General features: G+C 40.3%; 2 protein-coding genes across 2 annotated transcripts; one reads left to right on the forward strand and one right to left on the reverse strand.

Moving 5' to 3' along the window:
• Positions 1-208: 208 nt before the first annotated feature.
• Positions 209-4,137, forward strand: LOC147618146 (uncharacterized). Its single transcript, XM_086775188.1, has 6 exons — positions 209-1,127; positions 1,210-1,277; positions 1,370-1,861; positions 1,949-2,339; positions 2,442-3,193; positions 3,961-4,137. The coding sequence occupies exons 1-6, from the start codon at positions 215-217 to the stop codon at positions 4,135-4,137; spliced, it is 2,793 nt and encodes a 930-aa protein (XP_086631314.1). The 5' UTR covers positions 209-214.
• Positions 4,138-4,947: 810 nt separating this feature from the next.
• LOC147618147 (uncharacterized) lies at positions 4,948-13,659 on the reverse strand. Its single transcript, XM_086775189.1, has 13 exons — positions 12,847-13,659; positions 11,305-11,433; positions 10,814-10,882; positions 7,690-7,758; positions 7,327-7,392; positions 7,130-7,186; positions 6,829-7,043; positions 6,593-6,721; positions 6,357-6,521; positions 6,113-6,250; positions 5,927-6,020; positions 5,727-5,828; positions 4,948-5,641 (listed from the first exon to the last, which is right to left on the reverse strand). Exons 1-13 carry the CDS (start codon positions 13,657-13,659, stop codon positions 5,552-5,554), a joined length of 2,136 nt encoding a protein of 711 aa, XP_086631315.1. The 3' UTR covers positions 4,948-5,551.
• Between the last annotated feature and the right edge of the window lie 11,884 nt (positions 13,660-25,543).

Here is a 25,543-nt window from a genome sequence, read left to right on the forward strand (position 1 = left end):
TCAGTTCATATTGGATGAGTATTTAGATAATACAACAAGTAGTGACACTACATCAAGTGACGACGCAGATGTATGTGACCTCTTCCAAGATGATAATGAGGGTGTTTTTCCAAGTTCATGGAGTACACCTAGGCTTGATTCATGGGGGGCATTGGATCCATTTACATATACATCAAGCTTTTTTTTCTCTTTCGATGAGAAAAGCTTCTCCTTAATGGAGAAAGATCTTAGAGGAGCTCTCACAGTGACGCTTCCAACATTAAAAGCACACGATGCAAGAGACTTGTTGGATTTGAAGAGGTGGAAAAGAATAAGAGAAGAGCTTTGTTTCAGCCCGCTTCACCTTTGCCTATGTTCGAAATCAACAGGATTGAAAATAGCATACATTGAAGATTGGGAGCGTATTGTCATGGCAGCCCATCGTCCTCTTGAGCATGGTGTTCATCATGGTGTGAATGCCACTATCAATGCAATCAAGGCAGAATGGTGCACCGACAAGAGGAGGCATGGAATTTCTCTTGACTATGTGAAAGATAGGATTATCGCTTGCGGCTGCCTGCTTACTGAGGTCGGGGAACAGACCCCTACGAGCAAAAAGACCATAGCTCCAGCATCAACAATTGTCACAACTAAGTCTCAAGTCAATCAAGAGTTGACCAACATCATGATCAAGCACCAAACAAAGCTAGTATTACTTCGATCCACAAAGAAGCATGGACCATCCAAGTGGGTGCAAGAGTACATGTGCCATAGGGCAGGAAGTATTGCTCGGAGAGGTGCTAACAAGAGAAGATTGCGGAGGTCCAAGAGGTGTGGGTGTCCCTTTAAGGTGGTCTTGCAGCACTCTCATGACACAGAGAAGGTGACCATGCTAGTTCATGATGTTCACGAGGGACATATACCAGGCTCACGTGTTGACCTCTATTACTTGCCCGTGCACCCACGTGTGATTGCTTGTTGCATGGATGACTTGTTCGACGTAGGGACATGTCGTCATGTGGCAAAAATGTCTACATCAAAAGAAAGATTTCACATACAGAATGCCTTGCCATTAGATCGTGTAATCTTTCGCTTCTTCATGATACCAAAAGAGGTGCAAATGATGTCATATCAAATGCACACACAAGGTACTTTGCTTTGCTTTACCAACAATTCTCCTTGTAACTTTTGGTTGTTTTATACTTCTAATCTGCCTCTCTATCCTTGTAGGAAGATGTACAAACAATGATTGGGCTGCGATGTTTGGAGAGGCTCTTCGTTTGCAAGAACAGAACAAGGTTCTTTATGTTCAACCTTACAGCCAACGTTCTTTATGTTTGAAGCTCTTTCCCCTATTCTTGCCTCTTTATTCATCATGATTTCTTTGTAGGTTCTTTATGTTCAACCTTATAACCCACAAGCCTCTGATGAAAGTAAACGACCCTTTGTCCTCATCATTCAAGATGAGTGGATGCTACAAATTGCTCTTCGTTTCTCACGACACAACACTTGGGCAGTAGATAGCACATTCAAGACAAATGTCTTTGGTTTGCCCCTGTATGCTGCAGTTTTGCCCAACCAAAATGGCATGGGTATTCCAATATGGCTCATGCTATGCACTAATGACATCGGCACTAACCAAGAAAGTGTAGCCTTGGAGTTGACCTTCAAGATGATCTTCACAAGGTTGCATGGAGTTCGTCCGACGGCTATTATCATCGACAAAAACCAGCAAGAGTTGGAAGCCATTATGAAGATTGTTGATGTAGACCCCTATTGCTGGACACAAGATGAAGAAGGGAGACGACACCAAATTGCATGCCATGTCTTGCTATGCTGGTTTCATGTTAAGAAGGCATGGGTAGAGAACCTCCTACCGCAAGTAAGTCACCTTTTAAAAGCTAGATCCATTCTATTGTGCATATCATTATCAGGTGGTATGTATATTCATTTTATTTTGGCTGTGTAGGTTCCAAAAGAGAAGCGAGATGATGTGTATAGTTCCTTGTCAAATCTAATGCAAATGGCAAGTGAAGAGGCATTTGAAGAGAGATACCAAGAGCTCTTGCAGAGATATTCAGCGTATATCAATGTTCAACGATACATCTCGAATGGATGGTGTGCCACCACATGCATGTGGCGGAGAAGGTGGCCAAAGTTTGGGCATCTATTTTCACATGGAAATGTGGATACGACAAACTTGGTCGAGAGGCTCTGGCAATACATCAAGTACACTCTTCTTGATGCAAAGATAAATAGATCAATTCTAGTTCTGTTACATGCTATTGCAGGGGATTCTCTAACGGGCACTTACATCGGCGGAACGCTACTTGAGTTCTTTAAGAACAAACAAGAAATAGGTAATGACCTCTTTTTTTCTCTTGTGGCTTGTCCCCCCTTTGTTGCTTGACACTCATGAAGAAAAGGTGTCGTGATACTAACCAGCTTTACGTACTTTTCAGCTGATTCTCAACGTTTTAGTATTCATGGATCAAGCAAGAGTCATACGTCCAGATTAGCAGCAGGTGAAGAAATCTTGAGAAGATTTGAGGCTAGTTCGTCCACCCTTCAAGTGATTGATGAGTCCACTTTGCTATTCAAAATCTTGAGTATGTCTTCATCTTCGCAATGGTATCATGTCAGTGTTCAGTCCAACTATTGCGATTGTCCAAGTTGGGGATCTGATTGTAAGCATCTTTATGGAATCCGCCTAATAATTCAACATCATTTTCCACATCTACATGCCATTTTCCCTGTCCTTGATAGTCTTCATTCTCTAAGTCAAATGGACGAGGACATTGATGTTGGGCTAAGTGAGCAGGACATGCCAGATAACATAAAGAGTGGTGAGTGCAAGGTTGTCAACATTAATGAGCAGATAGCTTGCTGCATTCAAGACATGAAAAGGGTTCTACATGTTTTGGAAGAGAATCTATCAGCATGTGACACCAAGTTGAAAGAAGCAATACTCCAACAATTGAGCATCTCACAGAATAATATTTCAGCTTTGATTATCCCAAAGGAGATTGATTTGCCAATGAGGGGGTCCATCAAACAAATCCAAGCTCATGTTACGCTTACTCGGCTTGGTCACGGGAGACCGCATGAAGTAGCTACAACCGTATGTGATCAAGAGATAGCCTGCTCGCCTCCAACAAAACGTGCTTGTATGACAGGGGTCTTGAGATGTAAGCATCAACGTGGCAGGAGTCGGGTGCGGTTTGACAAGAGACCTCGCATATTTTGTCACCATTGCTGTAGTAAAACTCTCCTAGTTGATCCTATACAAAGTCACTCGTGCCATACATTCCACGCGCTCCTTCCCCTTTCAAGTAGACATGCCCCAGTTGGTTCAGAGGCTCCTCTTATTAACCGAGCTGTTAACCTCTACAACAACCTTTGCATTGAAAAGGGACTACTCATCTCATGTATGTATGGGTCACTTGAAGATGAGGAGAGGCACTTCACTATGCATTTATCTAATGGTTCAGTACTCGAGAAGGTCCTTGCATCCGAGCAAAGGATAATACTTGTATATTAATAATGCAAATGTATTCAACTTGTACATTATATCATTTTGGAACGAGTGAGGAGATTTTTTGTCCATTTTGGTATAACCTGCTGCTCTAAAAACCAAATGTATATGCTTATTTTGGATCAGCTGGAGACTCAATGTTTTGTAAATTTGTATGTATGTTGTTTTTGTGAAGGGAATTCATGTTCAGTATAGCTTGATATAACTTGCTGCTCCAAAAACCATATGTGTCTGCTCATTATGGATCAGTCAAGAAAACGACGCTCAATTTGTGTTATGTTTTTTGACCATAGCTGATTTATACAGCCCTTGGGCATGTAATGCAAGACTAGATTCATGCAATCTTGTCCGAGCTTCTCTCTCTTTTTGTGTGCTCTTAAAACTGTATATACTTTTTGCATGGGTACACAATGTGGGTTAGAACTTAGTTTTACTTGGGTTGACAGACAGACATTAGTTATTTCAAAAGCTGGTGGTTTTGGTACCACGAGACCCTGCAGCAGAAGTCAGTTTATTTGCAACAGGTGGGATCAAGAGCGGGAGGCCTGGTTCTCGTTGGGAGAGGGCGGATGGAAGAGGGAGTTTTGATAATCAGCTATGAAACTTTTATGCTTGGCGTATGAGTGTTGTGGCTTTCCCTGCATATTATGTCGCATGGTCACTGTATTGATCTGTCACATCAACTCATTTCATGACTGACATGTCAAGAGGTAGTAGTTCCAACTGTTGAGTTGTTATGCTATTGTAGGGGATGGTCAGATCCGTCAATGTCTAGGGTCATGAGAAACCTCATCATTGCTGGTGCGTAAGCCGCCTTTCTACCAGCCAGGCACAATTCTCAATCAAGCTTTATAGTTTGAATGCAATGAACATGTTAATCTTTTTGTCACCCAAATTATGAACACTTTCAATACTATAAAAAGATTAAGATCATTTTACTAATAGCTTGATATTAGAAGGTAAAAAAGTGATCATATACTTTTATGGCTGCATCGGTAGAGCAAGATCTCTCTCTCTCTCTCTCTCTCTCTCATCATATACTTTTATGGCTGCATCGGTAGAGCAAGATCTCTCTCTATATCTCTCTCTCTCTCTCTCTCTCTCTCTCTCTCTCTATGTGCACCAGGACTAGCTTGAGAGTTTACACGTCCCACACAATCTACAAACAGAGACCATATCCAAAACGTGGAAGCACTTTGGCTCCTTACAATGCATGTTGGAGTGTCATTATACTCGATCTTCTCGCTACTTGGGCCAAGATATGGGGCTTATCTAGAGCAGCGGAGAATCTGATTCAAATTCAACATGAAGAGCTTCCAGTACAAGAGCATCAACAAGAACCATCATGTTGCGGAACTAAACTAAACACCAAATAGCAAAGTTGAAAAAGGAACCAACGGAAGCATATTTGTTGATAGACAATTTACATCGGAACCAAAACAAATTATATTGAGAAGCTAAAAAATATCATGTATTTCATGTGAATTGGCTGATACAAAACATCCTTAGATGCCAAATATGTTTATAAAGATGTTCATAAGAAGTGTGTTGCCCACGACAAGCCAAAAACACCGCTTCAAAATCGCATAGCTGGTGCCAAAAATAGAGGTTGCTGCTCCAAAAAGCATCTACATGCTTGTCGCTCGTGCAGGACTCCGCGTCATAAGTTTGCCACCCACCGATAAGCCATGTTACACTGCTCCAAAATCACATCGCTGGTGCGAGGTTGTCGCTCCTACAGTGCTCCAAAATCACATGGCTGGTCCTGCATCTACATGCTTCTTGCTCCAAAGTAAAAAATGCTCCAAAATCACATGGCTGGTCCTGCATCTACATGCTTCTCGCTCCAAAGTAAAAAATGCTACTGTGCGTGTCATAAGAAGTGCGCTGCCCATAAAATAACATCCTTAACATGCTGCTCCGATGTCACTGCTATGTCACTGCTGCTCAAGAAAGTAAACATGTCATAAGAAGTGCGCTGCCCACAAAATAAGACATGCTGCTCGGATGTCACTGCTGCTCAAGACAGTAGACGTGTCACAGTTCTTCCAAAACACTCATGCACCATGTGTGAAGCTCCATCCTAAGCGTGCATACATCTTCATGTTGAAACCACTGATCTGTGAGCTGAAAAAAAGCAAAGCTGTAAGCGTAAATGAGCTTGCATGTTCTTCTTGAAGCAGCAAAGATGTAACACGAAGCAAGCACTTACCCAATTCTTGTCTACATTGTTTTGCAATATACCGGCAATGAGGTATCTCATAAACGCCATCACATAGAAGCCACAATCTGTGCTATTGTCCTGTTGCGGTACCTGCCCCAAATGATGCACATGTAACACCAACATTCAGCATGTAGAACATTCATAACAAATTCAACTCGCTGCTACCAACAAATCAACGTCACCTTCACCTTAACGATTTTTAGTTTCAGCTCTGTCTCGGGGTTGAACAAAGCACCTTGAAGGGTTGAATCAGCCACATGCGGTGCCAAGCATTTTAGAGCACTGTAATCAATCCAAACCAGAACCATGTCATGTGTCATGCATTGTATGAGTATACATGAACAAAACCAACATGGAAGAGAATTTCAATTTACATGAACAAACTATCCAAGCACTCCTCTGGATTTATTAGTCCCAATGAATCCATGTATAACAAATAGCTTTTGTTCCCTTTTAAAAGGGGCACCTCCTCGTTCTTGTTAACATACAGGGTAAAGAGGGACCAATGATTCCTATTGCACACAATAGCCAGCCATTAAAAGCGCACAAATTTGAGTGCCAAGTGGTATGTAAAAAAGCATAGCCAAAATTCTTTACCAATGAAGTGACCACACACACCTGCATACAACGGGAAAGAAACATAATTGAATGGCTGACATATCCATTTTCTCGAAGAAGCGGGTGAGGAAATTCTCCACTAGCTCCAATGACATAGAATACCACAAAGAATCAGCCCAAAACACCTTCTCAAGAATGTCCAATGGCAACTTGTTCTCCATCAACCTGTGCATGCAAGGAGGGAATGAAAGTGCATCCATGTAAGTGCACTAAAATGTTCAAAGTGATACACTTACATCCCAAACAAGTTCATGGTCCTAGTGGATGCCTCATTAACAAACATTTCCCTCAAAAAGCTATCATCTACGCGCACAAAGGTTTTGGATCTCATGGAAACAAAGTCAATGTCAGCCCCGGAAGCTAACCTGCAAGGCAAAAGCCAAACAAAAAAAAATGCAGCAAACCACACAAGCTGAGACTATCATGACAATACATGGTTTTGATAAACTGTCAATCGTGTAGAGCCTCTTACCTAGATCTCGCAACATTGCCCCTTGTTGCTACCAACCTCCCCTCCCCTTTCTCTGTAACAATAACCTGCATGTTGGAGATCTCGAATATAAATTCCATATTGTTGTATGCTTCAGAAAAAGTCGGCGATGATACAATAATCGGTGTTTCTTCATTGCTACTTTGCTTTGCACGAGAAGTCCTAATAGGCAACTTTTTCCTTGAAACCTCAAACACCTACACAATGGCAAGAAAACAATGCATTCACCCATTGAGTCCCTTTAGGACATAACAAACTCCAGGGTTGAATTAGCTGCACTTACCTGGCCCACCTCACTTTCAGCCAGTAGCTTCCAATCACCCTCATGGGTTCCCAAATCCTACAAACAAGTAGGCCGATACATGCAAGCCCATGCAAGTAAAGAGAAGAGTGAACTAGCGATGCAAAATAGGAAGTAAATGTAGGCAGCAACATGAAAAGCTTTAACAACTCGGCATAAAGGATATTGGAATCTCTTACGTTCTTTTGAGTGTTGTCCTTTCTTGTATTCACACATGGCCCAACACCCTCATGGGTTCCGGAATCCTGCAACAAACAAGAACATGGCCCATGCAAGTAAACAGAAGAGTGAACTAACAATGTAGGCAGCAACATGAAAAGCTTTAACAACTCGGCATAAAGGATATTGGAATCTCTTACGTTCTTTTGAGTGTTGTCCTTCTTTCTTGTATTCACGCATGGCCCAACACCCTCATGGGTTCCGGAATCCTGCAACAAACAAGAACATGGCCCATGCAAGTAAACAGAAGAGTGAACTAACAATGTAGGCAGCAACATGAAAAGCTTTAACAACTCGGCATAAAGGATATTGGAATCTCTTACGTTCTTTTGAGTGTTGTCCTTCTTTCTTGTATTCACGCATGGCCCAACACCCTCATGGGTTCCGGAATCCTGCAACAAACAAGAACAGGGCCCATGCAAGTAAAGAGAAGAGTGAACCAACAATGTAGAAGAACATGAAAAGCTTTAACAACTCGGCATAAAGGATATTAGAATCTCTTACGTTCTTTTGAGTGTTGTCCTTCTTTCTTGTATTCACGCATGGCCTAACACTCTCATGGGTTCCGGAATCCTACAACAAACAAGAAGATGGCCATGGCCCAAACGATCTCAAAGTGTGAGGTGTATGGAGCCATGTTAGGCAGCGGCAAGGACTTGAACAAACTAGTGGGAAACCAAGATGATGTGACTCAGAGCAAGGAGATGAATGAAAAATATTAGAAAGCTTACGTTCTTCTTAGTATTCTTCTTTTTTATATCCACACATGGCCCAACACCCTCACCGGTTCCAGAATCCTGCAGCAAGTAATAGCCATGCATAGTTGTATGCAATCTTTGCACCACAAACATGACTCGAAACGAGGGGATAAGTGAAGGAGATTAGAAATCTTACCTTATTTTGAGTGTTACTCTTCTTTCTTGTATTCGTGCATGGCCCAACCTCATGGGTTCCGGAATCAAAATCCTGCAGCAAACAAGAAGCATGGGCCAAATGATCTCAAAGTGTGGGCATGTAGTGAGTGAACTTGTGAACTTGGCAACAGCAAAGAAACTTGACAAGCTATGAGTGAACTTTGCATGCAGCAAGAGAACATGCATCAAGTTAATAAACTTGGTAAGCTGTGATGACTGAACTTTGCATGCAACAACTAGACAACACTAAGATTGAATGTAAGCAAACTTGGCAGCAAACTAAGAAGAATGTAAGCTTACGTTCTTCTTAGTATTCTTCTTTTTTATATCCACACATGGCCCAACACCCTCACCGGTTCCAGAATCCTGCAGAGCAAGTAATAGCCATGCATAGTTGTATGCAATCTTTGCACCACAAACATGACTCGAAACGAGGGGATAAGTGAAGGAGATTAGAAATCTTACCTTATTTTGAGTGTTACTCTTCTTTCTTGTATTCGTGCATGGCCCAACCTCATGGGTTCCGGAATCAAAATCCTGCAGCAAACAAGAAGCATGGGCCAAATGATCTCAAAGTGTGGGCATGTAGTGAGTGAACTTGTGAACTTGGCAACATCAAAGAAACTTGACAAGCTATGAGTGAACTTTGCATGCAGCAAGAAAACATGCATCAAGTTAATAAACTTGGTAAGCTGTGACTGAACTTTGCATGCAACAACTAGACAACACTAAGATTGAATGTAAGCAAACTTGGCAGCAAACTAAGAAGAATGTAAGCTTACGTTCTTCTTAGTGTTCTTCTTTTTTATATCCACACATGGCCCAACACCCTCACCGGTTCCAGAATCCTGCAGCAAGTAATAGCCATGCATAGTTGTATGCAATCTTTGCACCACAAACATGACTCGAAACGAGGGGATAAGTGAAGGAGATTAGAAATCTTACCTTATTTTGAGTGTTACTCTTCTTTCTTGTATTCGTGCATGGCCCAACCTCATGGGTTTCGGAATCAAAATCCTGCGGCAAACAAGAAGCATGGGCCAAATGATCTCAAAGGCCACGCATGTAGTGAGTGAACTTGTGAACTTGGCAACAGCAAAGAAACTTGACAAGCTATGAGTGAACTTTGCATGCAACAAGAAAACATGCATCAAGTTACTAAACTTGGTAAGCTGTGACTAAACTTTGCATGCAACAACTACACAACACTAAGATTGAATGTAAGCAAACTTGGCAGCAAACTAAGAAGAATGTAAGCTTACGTTAATCTTAGTGTTGTTCTTTTTTGTATCCATGCATAGCCCAACACCCTCCATGCAATAGCCATGCATAGTTGTATGCAATCTTTGCACCACAAACATGACTCGGAACGAGGGCATAAGTGAAGGAGATTGAAAAGCTTACGTTATTTTGAGTGTTGTTCTTCTTTCTTGTATTCGCGCATGGCTTAACCTCATGGGTTCCAGAATTAGAATCCTGCAACAAACAAGAAGCATGTCCAAATGATCTCAAGCTGTAGGGCATGTAGTGAGTTGTATGTGAACTTGACATCAGCAAAGAAACTTGGCATGATGTGAATGAACTTGGCATGATGTGAATGAACTTGGCAAGGTGTGAGTCGTGGACAATGGCTAGTAGACACATTGCCAACTGTTCACCGACCCTTACATGCAACTATGAAGCCATGTTAGATTAGAAGACTTACGTTCTTCTTAGTGTTGTTCTCAAACTAAAGGGCATGTAGTGATTTGTATGTGAACTTGGCAGTACCAAAGAAACTTGGCATGATGTGAATGAACTTGGCATGATGTGAATGAACTAGCAAGGAAGGGATAAGTGTGAGGACACTAAGGAAGACGATAATGTTGTGAGCTAGTAGAAACATTGCACGTGCATTGATTGCATGCAAACTGTTCACCAACCGTTGCATGCAACCATGGAGCCATGTTAATGAAGTAGATAGAGAACTTAGCAAGATTAGAAGGCTTACATTCTTAGTGGTGGTGTTCTTTTCTGTATCCACACGTGACCCAACACCCTCATGTGTTCCAGAATCCTGCAGCATGCCCAAATGATCTCAAACTATAGGGCATGTGAGTTGTATGTGAACTTGGCAGCAGCAAAGAAACTTGGCATGATGTGAATAAACTTGGCATGATGTGAATGAAATTAGCAAGGTGTGAGCTAGTAGACACATTACACGTGCATTGATTGCATGCAAACTATTCACCAACCCTTGCATGCAACTATGGAGCCATGTTAGTGATGTAGAGAGAGAACTTAGCAAACTTTGAAAGCTTACATTGTTTTTAGTGTTGTCCTCCTTTTTTGTATCCACACATGGCCCAACACTCTCATGGGTTTCAGAATCCTGCAACAAATAATATCCATGCATAGTTACAAACAATCTTTGCACTCATGAATTCGCATACTTACTTATGCCAAGAAGCCCACATGAGCATCGCTAGGCACTTTCAACATCACAAACATGACTCAAAACGAGGGGATGAGTGAAGGATATTGGAAAGCTTACGTTCTTTTGAGTGTTGTCCTTCTTTCTTGTATTCGCGCATGGTCCAACACTCTCATGGGTTCCAGAATCCTGCAACAAACAAAAGGTGTGAGGTGTATGTCAACTTGGGCAATGACTAGTAGACACATTGCATGTGCATTCATTGCAATTTGCTTACCAACCCTTGCATGCAACTATGGAGTCATGTTAGTGCTGCAGGGAGAGAACTTGGCAAGCTGTGAGTGAACTTTGCATTGAACAAGAAAACATGCATCTAGTTAATAAACTTAGCAAGCTGTGAGTGAACTCTGCATGCAACAAGTAAACCTGCATCAGGTTAATAAACTTGGCATGCTGTGAGTAGACCATGGAAATTAGGCAATGGAAAGGACTTGAACAAACTAGTGGGAAGACCGTGAGAGAATGGCTAGGCACTTTCAAGGCAGCCATGTTAGTGAAATAGAGATATGAATCAGAACGAGGGGATGAATGAAAAATATGACAAAGCTTACGTTCTTCTTAGTGTTGTGCTTCTTTGTTGTATCCGCACACGGCCCAACACCCTCATGGGTTCCAAAATCCTGCAATAAATAATAGCCATTCATAGTTGTAAGCCCAACAACCTCATGGGTTACGAAATCCTGCAAATACAGCCATGCCAAGTGATCTCAAAAATGTAAGAAGTGAAGTTGACATGTGGTGAATAAACTTGGCCTGCAGCAAGGAAACCATGCGTGTTGTATGTGAACTTGGGAAATAGCCATAGACTTCGACCGTGTATATGACCAAGAATACATATAAATTGTAATCTAATTCAAGAACAATTAATTCAAGAGTAAACACATTGCACATCATGACTTCATCTGCTACCAAGGGGGCAACTGGCATGGAAGCTCAGAGTGTAGGAGCAACTTGGGTTGTTCTTGACATATAAGTTTGACTCAACCCCCCCACCCCGCCCCCCCCTCCCCCCCCCCACACACACACACACACTCGCTCGCACGCATACATGCAACTCAAACATACTTTGTTTCACAGTGGATTTTGTCCAGCTTGCCCAATTTATGGATACACTTTATTTGGCTTTCATTCTACCCCTTGCCCTACTGCCAGCTGAAGAAAGAAGAAGGCAAATTAACGAAAGCAGCCCAACAACTCAGTTCAGCCTTTTGAAATGGATAAGCCCACAAGAGAACATTGCACAACATGTCAAATTAACACATCAAATGAGCTCTAATATTTGCAAGAAAGTCATGACTTGTGAATTGAAGAAATGATAAATTGTAGTTACACAAATCATTCTCAGTATAAGAAAGCGTAAATTCTTCATAAGATAAAAACACATGTTCAAGAAGCATGATTCATAAGATGGAAAACAAGTTAACGAGCTTCAGGTGGCACTCTTTTAAGGTTGCTACACTTTCCACTAGATACAATCCTGAATACAAAGCTACGTTACATTCTGACTTAAGGAGTAGAGCTTATAGATCGTGCATTGCACAACTGTTGGGTAGGCTAAATCTCTAAAACCCATTCTTGGGCAGATTGGCAAGGTAAAAGACGGCTCAAAAACTTGAAGCAGAAATTGTGTGAGCAACGGCACACCACTGATCCACATTCAAGCGAGAACTCGCACGATATTTGAGCACATTGCACCTTTCCTTTCTGCTCCAACTGTTCGATACTTATGCCTTTCATAAACAAAGAGTCTTATGTGTGTGTTTGCCTTGTAAGATCGTCCCAGCTACTCCACTATCATACATTCTTACATTTTGTTGACAACAAAAGAACCTAAAAAAATCAGGGCATTAACTTCTCTTAAGTACATCTAGGAGACTCAAAAAGGGGAAACCAACTCCTTGGTGATAGCTCTCCACCCCCAGGCCCATCCATAACTAACCATAAGGCCTAACGCAAGCATTTAATAAATGCATCCTTGAGAGTAGAGCGAGAAGGGCACACATGATGGGTATCCTTTAGTTGAAAACACATCTTCATGAGATGAAAACACTTCAAAATTAAATGTTTTAGCTTCTAGATGCAGCAAAGCTTACCTCTTTGGAGATATTCTCATCTATCCGAGCCTGGATTTTGGCAACTCGAGCCTCTGCTGTTGACATGTACTTGTCCATCTTATCTTTCACCCAGCTTGCTATGAAGTCCTCTTTTGATTTGTTCTTGAACTGACTACAAAGGTTATCCCATGCGCGCTCAGCCTGCATGTATTGAGAATGCTCATACTTTTGTCGATTGATCTGAAACTTTCTTTCTTTATCTTGCGATCTTTCGTATGCCTGTCTCTTCCACCTCTGAGCATACGGGTGTGGGAAAGCACGAGCTACTAAGTTGCTCTTCGGAGGACGACCAAGTGGCAGCTTGGGAATATCAACATCTAACCCATGAGCAAGCTTTAAGTGCCCAATCATACTCTTTCTCTTTTCTATGAAAGATTTAGCAAGGGGGCAAGTGTCACTTGCACGACATTGGCGCCCAACCCTCCCATCTGGCAATCGTACAATGGCATATGGCAAAATCTGATCTGTCCCCTCAGCCATCCCTTCCCCTTTAACATTAGATGGGCCCGCGTTTTCCTGCATTGAGGTTGTAGGCTTCATGAGCATGGTTTCCAACTTTTTTTTGGGCCTCTTATTGAGGCTATGTGGGGGCAAGATTTCCCCTGATGCAGCATCCAAGTTTTGTGGGGAGGGCGATTGCGGTGATGCTTGCTTTTCCTTTAGTCGAGGACTTCTTCGTTTGTCAAGTTGTGTAGACTCTAGAAACTCCATTGCTTGACCTTCGTTGCCACCTGTTTTGCTTCCTATGGCAGCCTTCTTCCTCCTATGCACTCGGCTTGCACTTGGTGCCATGCTTCTATAAAATTGTCCTGTAAGAAATTCACTATTTTTTGATTTATTTATCTCCTAAAAGATCTCAAAAATAATAAAATATGGAAACGTGGCTCAGAACTGTCAGTAAGGACCACTGAACTGTCAGTTCAGAAAAGAATAAGATAATCTTTTGTCTAACTAACACGATTTTGCATTAAATATCTCCTTAATTTTTTTTGTTTCTCGAAGATTTCGCATCTCTTTTGACGACTTGTGCAGGCCTCTCATAAAGAATCCATCACTGAACTTAATGATTGTATGGATACCGCCGCACTTCCACAATTCATGTTACAAAAAGACTATGAGATTGACAAGGCAACTTTGCAACCTCAGAAGCAGAAAAATGACCGATACTAGTGAAGTACAATCTCAGAAGAAGCGATTATATCATCTTCACATCGACTTAGAAGAACAATATGCTCCAGCAGAAAAAAGACGAAAGGATACGGTGCTAAATGCTCAACAACGGGAAAATATGAGAAGAGAAGGGCTCCAACATATTGACTTATGGTGTGATGGAAGTATATATCCAAAATGTCTAGTACAAAACTCTACACCTCCATTTGTCAATCCAACCACACTATTGAGGTTTGCGGGCGATGGACAAAATGGACTTCTTGGTTATATTTCAGCACAGTCTGCATTTGCAGAAACATATAAAACAATGTACCTACAAGAAAAGGGAGCCAGGATTCAAGAGATAGCTATTCGTGCAAAATTGGAGCAGCAGTTACAGAATGAAATTGAGGAGCATTCAAAGAGTAAAAAAGAGTTAACAAGATCAAGAAGGAAGAGAACCATGCTTGGAGACAGACAACGAAGTAGGAAGATTAAAAACATTGCAAATTTGAAGGCTGGGACTGGTGGATGCAAGCGAAGAATTCAGGAAGCAAGGTTAGTTTGCAATTTTTTATTTTTTAAACTCAAAAATACTCTCAAATGACTATATGTATTTTGTCCATTAATGCAAAACAGGATTGGAAGTGTTGAATAATATTGTGTTGTTACTATATTGTTACTATAGGAAATTATTGGAGCCTGCAAAAGAAAATATGGATCCCAACCTTCTTCCAGTTAAACAAATGAAAGGATTGCTTTCTTGTGGTGTAGCAAAAGGTTTGATTGAAGAAAAAAAATACAAAACAATCAAATGCAATGTTGTAGAGGACTTTATATCCAATAATCAAGTTGATGGTACTACAATCCAAGAGGCTCTTGATGTTAGTGGAGTTAGCAGGAAGGGATATAGTTCGATTTTCCATGCGATATCCTCAACTTTGAGAGATCAAAGGATTAAACGAGTTTTACTGCCAAATCCAGCAACAGTGTGGAAGATAAGAGGTCATTTGAATGAAAGTATAGATGAGTTTATTGGACCATATATCCATATTGAAGATATATTTCATGGTGCTAAAGGAACCACTGTGTATGACCCTTGGAACAATATATTTGTAGATCTACAACAACTTCAAAGAAGAATGGTCGAGTTTTATGGAATAACATTTGAAGAGTGCAAAGGCATTTTGAAATTTGTTATCAAACTGGATGAGTGTGAGGTTGTAAAGGAAAAGAAAATGGAAAGGATTACTATCACATTGATGAATGGAGCACTTGATACATCATTGAACGAAGCGAGTTCGAAGTATTTTAGTGTGCAGTCGGAGAAACACATATGGTGGTTGGGCTCATTCCAGGTATGATCATTTTTTATTTCGTACTTGATTTTAGTCAATGTTTTCAAATCTTTTATAGTAAGACTTTTGTTTTGTATAATCACAGGTAAAGACAGAAGATCATGAAACACTAGATTGGGTGTTTCACCACACGGAAATACCAAGAATAATTAAAAGACAGGTGCAAGGAGAGAATCTCCATGTTGCAGGAAAAGGTGATTTTCAAGTAGAGTGGCACATGGCGGGGGATCTTAAAACACTTAAGTGCATGTATAACGTTAGTAAAGGAGGTAACTCAAAGTCTCCTTGTCTTTACTGCAAAGAATCAGCGCAAGTAATGGATTCTAAATGGTGGAAGAGAGCACCTAATAGAGATAAAGTTGACCCTGACTTCAAGGCCATTCTTGACATTCCACTATGTAATGTTCACATATGCACATTGCATGCTCTATGTCGAATTATTGAGAAATTGGTATTTTTGTATATTGGATTTGCTTGGAAACTCCGTCCCGAAAGAAATAGAAAGGATGCTCTTCATGCATTGGAAAAAGTGTTATCCGATATAGGTCTGCATGGAGGTGATGTTCATATCACAAAGGATTTTAAAAAGTCTAGCAATGGCAAGGAGGTACCAATCAAGCCCTCTATTGGTGGTGTTAAGGCAAGAAGATTCTTGTCTCGACCCAAACACAATAGTAAGCAAGTAAGGCAAGGTAGAACAGTTTCAAGGATTAGTTATGGATTGTGGAAGCAAGTCCATAATGCCGTAAAAGATCATGAGACAGATGGGGAAGCACGAAATGTGAAGGCAGAGGTGTGGAGGTCTCTTGATCAACTCTTCATGTTCTGTGACAATGTAACATGGACAAAGAGTGATTACAAGAACTTTGTAGAGGCAATAAAACATTTTGGGAAGTCAATGAAAGACGCATGGACAGCCTGCAATATAACTCACTACATGGTAAAGTGATGTCTTCTTCTTTTACTTAAGTGTGATCCTCTTTTCTTTTATAACTTACTATGCATTCTTATGTCTTTGTAAAAACAGCATATCATCTACAACCACCTTCCCTATTTTGTCAAAAAGTATGGATGCCCAGCAATTTGGTCTACCCAAGGCATGGAGAAGTCTCACTACATGGCACGTAATGCATTTTTCAGACACACACAACACTATGGAGGGAGTCAAAAGGCAAATAGTCTGAAGGAAGTCTTCCAATGGTTTTACCGAGGCATTCTACAAAGGCTGCATGCTAAAAGAAAAGTTGCTAGCTCCAAAGTCAAGCTTGCTTTTATTCTAGCCCAAAAGCAAAGACGAAGACAAACTTTGGACAATTCAATGGCAGTAGAGAGACATAGACAGTGGAGGGATTCGAAGATATTTAGAAACCATAAATGGACAAGTAAACATGAATAGCAGTTTGTAACTTATTGGTGTTATGTCCACATGTTTTCAAACTCAATCAATAGATTTTTATTCTGTGGAACAAGTGACTCTTGGTGTAATGCCTATATGTTTTGAGACTCCATCAAAAGTAAGTCTTTTGTGAAACATGTGATCTATATTAACAAGCATCAATACATCCATATATTAACACACAAAAAATTCAATCAATACTACTTAATTATGCTAGACATACTGTTGATCCTTACCAATAAAATACTGAGTGTCAAACACTTTTAGAAGCTTTTGAGTGTGGGACGAGTACTGAAGTGTCGTACGGTGATGGGACAAATGCAAAAGGGTACTGATCGTCCGTACGGACAAGGAACTGATGAGGATCAAAGACTTTGTACAAATCAGTTCAACTTCAACATAATGTTTGTGCTATATTTGATGACTAAATCCTATTACTCCCAAGGCTTGCAAGTCGGAACTCTCTTTTTGAACTTGATTGGACTCTTTTTCTTCCTTATTGGCTTGATGTCGACTTTTTGTGTATCAATACTTGCCTCTGTTGCTTGTCTGAGAGGGGTATCCTTGTCTTCAGCTTTCTCCACGTGTTCTTCTTCTTGGATTGTGTGGCCTGATGCAATCATGGGTGGCTCTCGAAACCTTATGAGCTTGTGTTTTCCATAGCCCTCTAGACATTTGGGCTCCATAACACCACATGCTAATGCATAAGAAGTGTAAGACAAAAAGTAAGAGGCCCTAGAGGCCTGATTATTCACATAATCCCCAAATATATCTATGGCGGACAACCTCTCTATTAAAATGATCTTTTCCTTTTGCCATGGAAGATCATGTCCACCTAAAACCCTAGACAAACATTTAAAGAAGTAAACAATGGCTTCTCCATTGTTGCTCAACTGCCTATGGTAAATCAAGATCTTAGCACTGCCTAGATCATGAATATAATGAGCTAGGCTTGACATTTTGCCAAACCCAGCTGGCCTGCTTCCACTTGATCTCTGGAGGAATGTGTCATCCTCAATTTGTAGCTGCCATGTATCAAAAGATTATAGTGAGACAATGATACATAACTACAAAACATTTAAACACAACATAAAGTATTTGATTTGAAGTAATAATATCATACCCTCTCATTTTCATCAGCAACAAGAAGTTCATCTTTCCAAAGATTTATTCCTCTCCCCTCCAGTCCAGCCTCTTCTTTAAGTTTTTCCTTATGAAGTGATGAGAGATTCATAGCTTCCTGGGTGAGCTGGAAGGCAGCTTCATCTGGCTCTTGGAAACTTTCAGCCTCTTTGAAACAAATAGTAAGGGCCTCTGCAGGATCAAAGGTTGTTTCCAAAGCTAGCAGTGAATGGTCATCCTCTATGCCAACCTCCTTGTCAAGCCTTGAAGCCTGGGCAATAAGGGAAATGGCATAGTCCTCCCTCAAATTGAACATACACTCTATATCATGGAGGAAAATATAATCTTTACCACCAATCAAGACACCTGGAAGCATGGGCACTGCATAGTTGCTGCTCTGAACATCAAAGTCTTCAACTGGCTGTGCTGCCCTAAGAGTTTCAGTCCTCAGTTGAACAAGGTCAAGAGCAGCCACTTGCAGCCCCTCATCCTCGAGGTTGATATCTTCTTCCTGCTCTGCCATATCTGTTGCCATAGGAATATCCTCTTTTACCTCCGCTACAGATATATCTTCTTCTTCAGTCTCCTGCCCTTGCTCTTCTAGAGATTGCTGTTGAAAGACAATGTACATAAGGAATGCCATGTTTTCCTCAAGCACTCTACACTTTCTAGTGTGCAAGTTACAGCTCAATTTATATTCCTCAGGCAGGCTGTCAAACCTTCTATTCAAATGGTACCTCAGCTTGTCAATGGAGACAATATGATTTAAATGCACAAAAACCTTTTCACCTTCCACAATCCTTCCTGCCTCTGTCAGTTGTTTGAAGGTATCCCAATGGTCTGAAAGGAAATCTCTGTGATGGTCCAAAAGAGAGCTCATAGTGAACTCCCTGTTGAAAATACTGTGGTATATGTGGAAGTTCCTTTGAGCCTTGCACTTGTGAAGAAAGTCAAATAGGAGCAAATCTGGAGATTTGTCCTCTTCTGGTTCCCTTTGTTTTGAAAGGGAAGACTCACCTTTCTGCTCTAGTCTCTTGCTTTTGCCTGAAGCAAAATTTATATAACATGAATTCTATATGCTCACATATGCAATCAGATAATGTATGTGATATCACCAAACAAAACTCTTCATAAGCACACATGAATCACCTGGTGATTGCTGTGGTCTGAGTACAGCAGCAGAAAAGTCCAACTTCCTCTTGAAAGGAGGGGCCTGAGGATCAACTGTTCCAAAGCAAAAACATTTCTCATCATCAAGAAAGACATCTCCATGGACATAGAAAGCAAAACAATGAGCAAACAGTAAAAACCAAAAGAGACACAAGACTTTGCAACAAAACGCGATGCAGACCCATTTGAAAAATGTAAAGTGCTCTCCTCGTATTTTGTTGCAAATTCTGAATTTCTACTGACATCCATTTCCAATCAAATGCTAGGGATATCTTACAATGTTCAGGACAGTAAATGATGCAAGGAGGAATTCTCCAGTGCAAAAAAGATTAAAAGAAGGAGGAAAAAATTAAAACTAAAACAAATATCAGAATTTGCACGAAAACGCGATTTGGGGCATTTGGAAAATGTAAACCACTATAATCGCATTTTGTTGCAAAATTCTAAATCCTACTCATATCCATCTCTAATCAAATCCTAGGGTGATCTGCTAGATTTCTAGGCACTGAGATTTAAGAATTCTACAGATGGAAGAAATATATATCAGAAAACATTGGAAAGGGTATAGATCTCTGACCTTTCTTTTCCTCTTCCATACTGTTGGAATAGCCCTGGAGATTCTCCTGCTCTCTTCCAAAACTGAGCTGTAGCACTGGTAACCTGGAGATCTGGTAATGGTAGTAGTCTTCAGACAGGTTGCAGAGTGGATGGAGTGTGTTGGGTAGAAAGTGGTCAAAGTGGGAAAGAAAAGGATGATGGGAGGGTGCTGGCAGGGATGGAATACGGGGAGGGAAAAGTGTTAATGGATCTAATTATGAAATCATGATTGGCACAATTTCCAAGGCAAAAAGTGACCCACAAATTTCAAATCCCAAAAGATCTGGTGGGACCCACACATGTTAAAAAACGACTATATCTCACACGTGTGTGGTATTTAATAACTCCATTATTTGTATTTTGTAATAATCTACTCTCCTAACTCAGTTCTCTTGCATCTCTACCTCCCTACTCTACAGCATCAGCATCCAGACCAGCAGAGCAGAGGTTCATACCCAGCACAGGATACTCATCATCAGCACAGCACACTTGCAGATAGCTTCCAGGTTAGTAAGAAAATCTTTTTCCTTTTCTTCTTGTTTAATAGTATATTAGGGTAAGGAATTGATTGATGTGATGTAGGTTACATATTATGATAAATATTATATGCATTTTTTAGATTTTCTCCACTGCATGTAGAAGCAGGAAGACTTTTTATTTGGGCCTGTTGAATGAGAGTTTGATCACTTCTTGATGTCCATAGGCTCAATCCATGTTGCACCAAGCTGCATACACACTGAAATGACTAAAGGCATGCTGAAGTATGTTGTCTCTAGAATTTGCAGCAAAACGCGAGGAGAGGATTTTAGAAATCTCAAAATAGTCCAAATCGCATTTTGTTGCAAATTTTAAAATGCTTCTTCATCCACCCATTTCAAGCCTGCATAGTTCTTCTATAAACACAATACATATTGTTTATAGTTGGAAAGATAGAGAATTCATCATATGAATGCAATAGCATGTTGTTTCAAGTATTTGCAGAAAAACGCGATTTTAAGCTGTTACAAATTTCAAATCATCATAATCGCCTTTTGTTGCAAATTGTTCAATTTTGCTTCATCCAATTTCTCATCACCTTCTCTAATCATTCTATGTTCTTAATGTTTCTAATCTTTTACTATTGCTTTGTATGGACCTTTTCAGGGTGATGGCAAGAACCAAGGCAACTGCAAGGAGGTCTGGCAAGGGGCCAGGGCTTGCAGCAGCAGCAGCTGGGGCTGATGTCAAGGAATCTAGTGTGCCTACAAAAGGAAGAGTTGCACATGGCAAGAAGGGGAAGCCAATGAGCATGCTGCAGCAAAAGTCCAAGAGGTTAAAGCATTCTGTTGGTGTGCTAAAGGAGATCAGGAAACAGCAAAAAGCTATAGGCTTTGCAATCCCCAAGGCACCTTTTCAGAGGCTAGTGAGAGAAATTTGTGATAGCTGGCACCTTGGTTTCAGGTGGAACAGGACTGCCATTCTTTCCTTACAGGAAATGGCAGAGGATTACTTGGAGAAGTACTTTGAAGATGCAATGCTTGTAGCAGCCCATGCTCACAGGGTAACTCTGATGGCCAAGGACTTCAACACATTGTCCAGAGTGAGGTGGAGGTATGACAAGCTGGTCCATCCTGTGGAATGGCAGGACATTAAAATGAGAGACATATTATTAATTCCACCTACAAGGAAATTGAAGGCAGACAAGGTGAAGGTTGTTGAAGTGACCCACTCAATGAGCACCAGAGGGAAAGCTGCTTATGAGGACTCACTGAAGCAGCAAATAGAGGAATCCAAATCTGCTATAAATGTGGAGACTGTACAGATGGAGCTACAGATACAGAGAAGGTTGCAGGAGCTGGGCCCTAACATAGTTGTCCATATTGAAGATGATTTTTCAGAGAATAATTTTGACTTGACAAGAGCATGCTTGGCAGCATTGGCTCATAAGAATGAGTATTGCTCAGATACTATCATTCTTGCAATGCTCTAGTAAGTGTCTTTTATTTTACATTTGTTTGCAAAACAATCCTTATTGTACCTCCTCCCTTACACCTTACCTTAATTATTGTTTTGTCCAATGTAGCATGATGAGAAGCTGGCTGAACCATGCTGTACAGCATACAGTTTATATTATTGATCCTGCAATTTCCTTCAAGTTAAGAGATCCAAAGGAAACTCCCATGGATATTTCCAATTGGTTCAGACACTGTGATTTTGATCATGTTGATATTTTGCTACTTCCATACCATAACAAGTATGTGTGTGGCTGCTTCTTTTGGGATTTTCCTTCAAGATTGAGTACTCTTGTAGCCTTTGATTTCTTAATGCTTTTTTCCTTATGCAGTGACCACTGGTGGAGCTTTGCTTCTATTGACATCCAGCAGAAGCAATGCTTTTTATTCAACTCTCTTAGAAACACACACAGAGAGGTTAAATTGTAAGTGGTTTGTGTGCTATTTTTAACTTTAAACTTCATTATTTAGATTTAATGCACACTAACGGAATTATATGTATTGCAGTTGTATTAGAAGACTTCTAGATGCATTGGATCAGTGTCCTCCTAATGTCAATCTTTTGGATTCAATAGAGCCAATAGATTTAGAGGTAGAAAGTTGCTCCCTCTACTGATGTCTATTTCATGCTATGCCTTTGAACTTATTGAATAATTTTATTTTGTTCAGACATTAACAGTTTCTAACATATCTTTCCAACTATCCAGACACCACAACAAGATGATTCAAGTAGCTGTGGCTGGAGAGTGCTGATTAGTGTCAAATATATACTTTCAAGCTATTTTGAGATAGGACAGCCAGAGCTTGTAAGAAAAAATAATTTTCATTTAGCTTCAAAAAATTTGATATTGGTACAAAGTGTTCTAAATCATCATATCTCATTGCAGATGAGAGAAGATAGCTTCAACTCGAGCTATGTGTATAGTTTCAGAGCTGATATAATTTGGAAGTTTTTGAAGTATGCCTTCCCCAGACCTATTGTACCAGCTACTGTCGAGTTAGGTGAGAGCTCTAAAGTCCGAGAAGGTGTCATACACCTCGATGACACAGATGATGCAGATGTGGTGCCACAAGAACAAGGACCTAGTGCTGATGAGGAGAAGCCACAAGAACAAGGACCTGTTTGCTGCTGATGTTATTGAGGAAATGATGGAGCAACAGCAAACAGATGCTCCAGGGGTAGTAGAGGAGACAATGGAGCAGCACCAAGAGACTGTACACGACAAGATGGAGCAACAGAAAGTAGATTCTCCAAATAAAGATGATACGGTGAGCTTGGACCATGTAGAGCAGCCTCTAGATCAGCCTGTAGATAAATAGAAAATTGTTGTCAAGAATATGTTCTACATATGTAATTAAACACTTCTATACAGAATTTTACATTTTTGAATATAATACCTTTGTTTATGGAGTCTGTGTTATCTCAATTTTAAAATTTTCAATGTCTTTGCATTTTATTGATCTCTCTCTTCTTTTGAGCACCTGCAAAAAAGCAATATGAAACAATAGGGTAAAGTAAACTAATAGCAGTGCTTAATGAGACTAGGATAAGTCACATGGTATACCTTCTTATTGTTGTAGATAAATAAAAAGTCCTTTGAAATAGAACCTTCTGTCTCAAATAGAATGTCATTGCGCAATTGAGCTAGGGAGCAACATTGTCTTAATGTGATATTGACTAGCACATCACCATTCTCAACAACATCAATATCAAGAAGTTTATTTTCTGCACCAAAAGAATCTTCATCTTGATCCATAGGGACGAGTTTTGTACCTAGCATTCGACTGCGCTTATAATAAAAAGAAAAAATGAAATTTTGTGATGCAACCATGTACTTCAGTTGCATAGAAGGTTGGACAACCTCACAAAACACTGAACTACATGTCTTCTTATCCCAACCTTTATCCAAAAATTGTGGCATGCATGCCAGACTTGTTACTTTAACTGTGAACATTGTTTTTGAAACCTTCACTGGAAAGGTATTAAACAAGTCTACAAAAACTGTGAGAGGCATGCACAAAGAAATTTTTATTATCCTTGTGGCAATATTGGGCCTCAGAGCTTTCTGTACTTCTTTGAAAAGCTTGGCTCTATATGCCTCTGTAACACTCAAATGTGGGAGAGGCCAATCCACTGAATTCCATGCTGGAAGGTCTTGTTTTCTTAACACACCATGTGTGTTTGCATTGTCCAGCAAACTGATAAAAATGATCAGTAAAAAATATACCGGATTGAGCTAGCTCTGTTGCACATCGACCTTCGTATTGTTGTTCTCCTATCGATCCACACAAAACATCTATAAATCCCAGAATACAATCGATGTTTTGCCATGTCTCATACGATGAAGGGTATAAATCTGAAATAAAACAACACAAGAATATCAGTAAGCAAAAAAAGAAAGCTTTGTCTTAAAAATCCATACACCTCATAAAGAACAAAACCACAATAGAAAAATATACAATTAGGCCTGTGTTGCGGAAGATCATTTGGATAGTCTCGCAAGACAAGTTCTTTATGCATGTACACATGCTGACTCAAAACTTCTTTCACCGATATCTTTCCTCTGGTGATTTTAAAATCTCGTACTCTTCCCTTCCATGATGCCAAGAAAATATTTTTTGTCTGGGGTCTCTTTCTTTTACTAGGTTGCATGAGCACCCATGCTCCTTTCGAAACAGTAAACCTTTCCCAAGTTCCTTCCGTTTTGACTGTACTTGAATTCTCTACCGAAGAAATAGAAGAAGCAGGTCGACGGGGTAAGGATGTGTGGTATAATTCTGCCTTCATAGCATTATCATCCACAGAGCGTCTTCCACAAGAACGACCATAGTTTTTATTCACCATGGATACCTTGTGAATCTGTAACCACAGCAAAGTAATGTAAACAAGATAACAAAGTGAAGTTTCAAGAAAGAGAAAGTAGGCAGACAGATAGTTGACAAGAAACATCTTACTCTAAGCCAAACTGGATCAAGGGAGCAGTTTTGGAAAAGAAGAGGTTGCTGCACAATGAGGTAGTGGTGTAGAATGGTAGACCTTTTGAAGGAAAGGCAGCACAATAATTCAAAGTTCAAAGGGAGGTGGAAGCGGGAAGGCCCTTGTCAGAGAAAATGTCAGACTAGATTCTATCTTCATGTCCAAAGATCTTGTGAGAATAAAAAACCAATCTCCACATTAATGTAGCACGCTTGTACCTACATAAAATATTGTTTCTTTTATCTATTTTCTTTTATTTTTGTGAATTTCCAACGTTACGTTGGCCCTCTGTTCATTGGTTGAGAGCTTATTTTTACAAACCGTAAAAGGCCCCAAAATGAGCTCCCTTTTTCCCTAATGTAGGGTTGTTGGAATTATCTGAGCCCCAATGGTGTGGGTTGTCTAGGTTGTTTTGGTATGAGAATCCTCTTAGGTGTGATCAACATTCCTTATTATGAGTTAGGTCAAAAGATAAAGGCCTTAGTGTCTAGGTTGTTTTGGTGTGAACACCCTCTTAGGTGTGAAAACCCGTTATTGAGGGTTAGGTCAAAAGATAAAGGCCTTAGTGTCTAGGTTGTTTTGGTGTGAACACCCTCTTAGGTGTGAAAACCCGTTATTGTGTGAGTATTGTGTAATTCATAATACAATCATTTTGTTCATGTGCAATCTCTCTACCACTTGAGCTTCTATCTCCTTCACCATTTTCACCACCCTGTGAATATCGTGGCACCATGACATCCAACATATTTTCCCTACGGAAAGTTTGCCCATCTCACACTTGTTCTTCAACACTCGCATTTGCATCACGAATTGTTTAAATCTTGAAGGTTATGGGCCCATTTCATGCATCTTCCAAAGCAAAGTGATAGGCATCCAGTTGTTGATGCTTGTTAGAGATCATAGTGATGAACCCATT

The sequence above is a fragment of the Cibotium barometz genome, chromosome 35, assembly GCF_041138505.1.
Source record: "Cibotium barometz isolate CiBa-2024 chromosome 35, ASM4113850v1, whole genome shotgun sequence".
In the NCBI taxonomy this organism is placed as follows: Eukaryota; Viridiplantae; Streptophyta; class Polypodiopsida; order Cyatheales; family Cibotiaceae; genus Cibotium; species Cibotium barometz.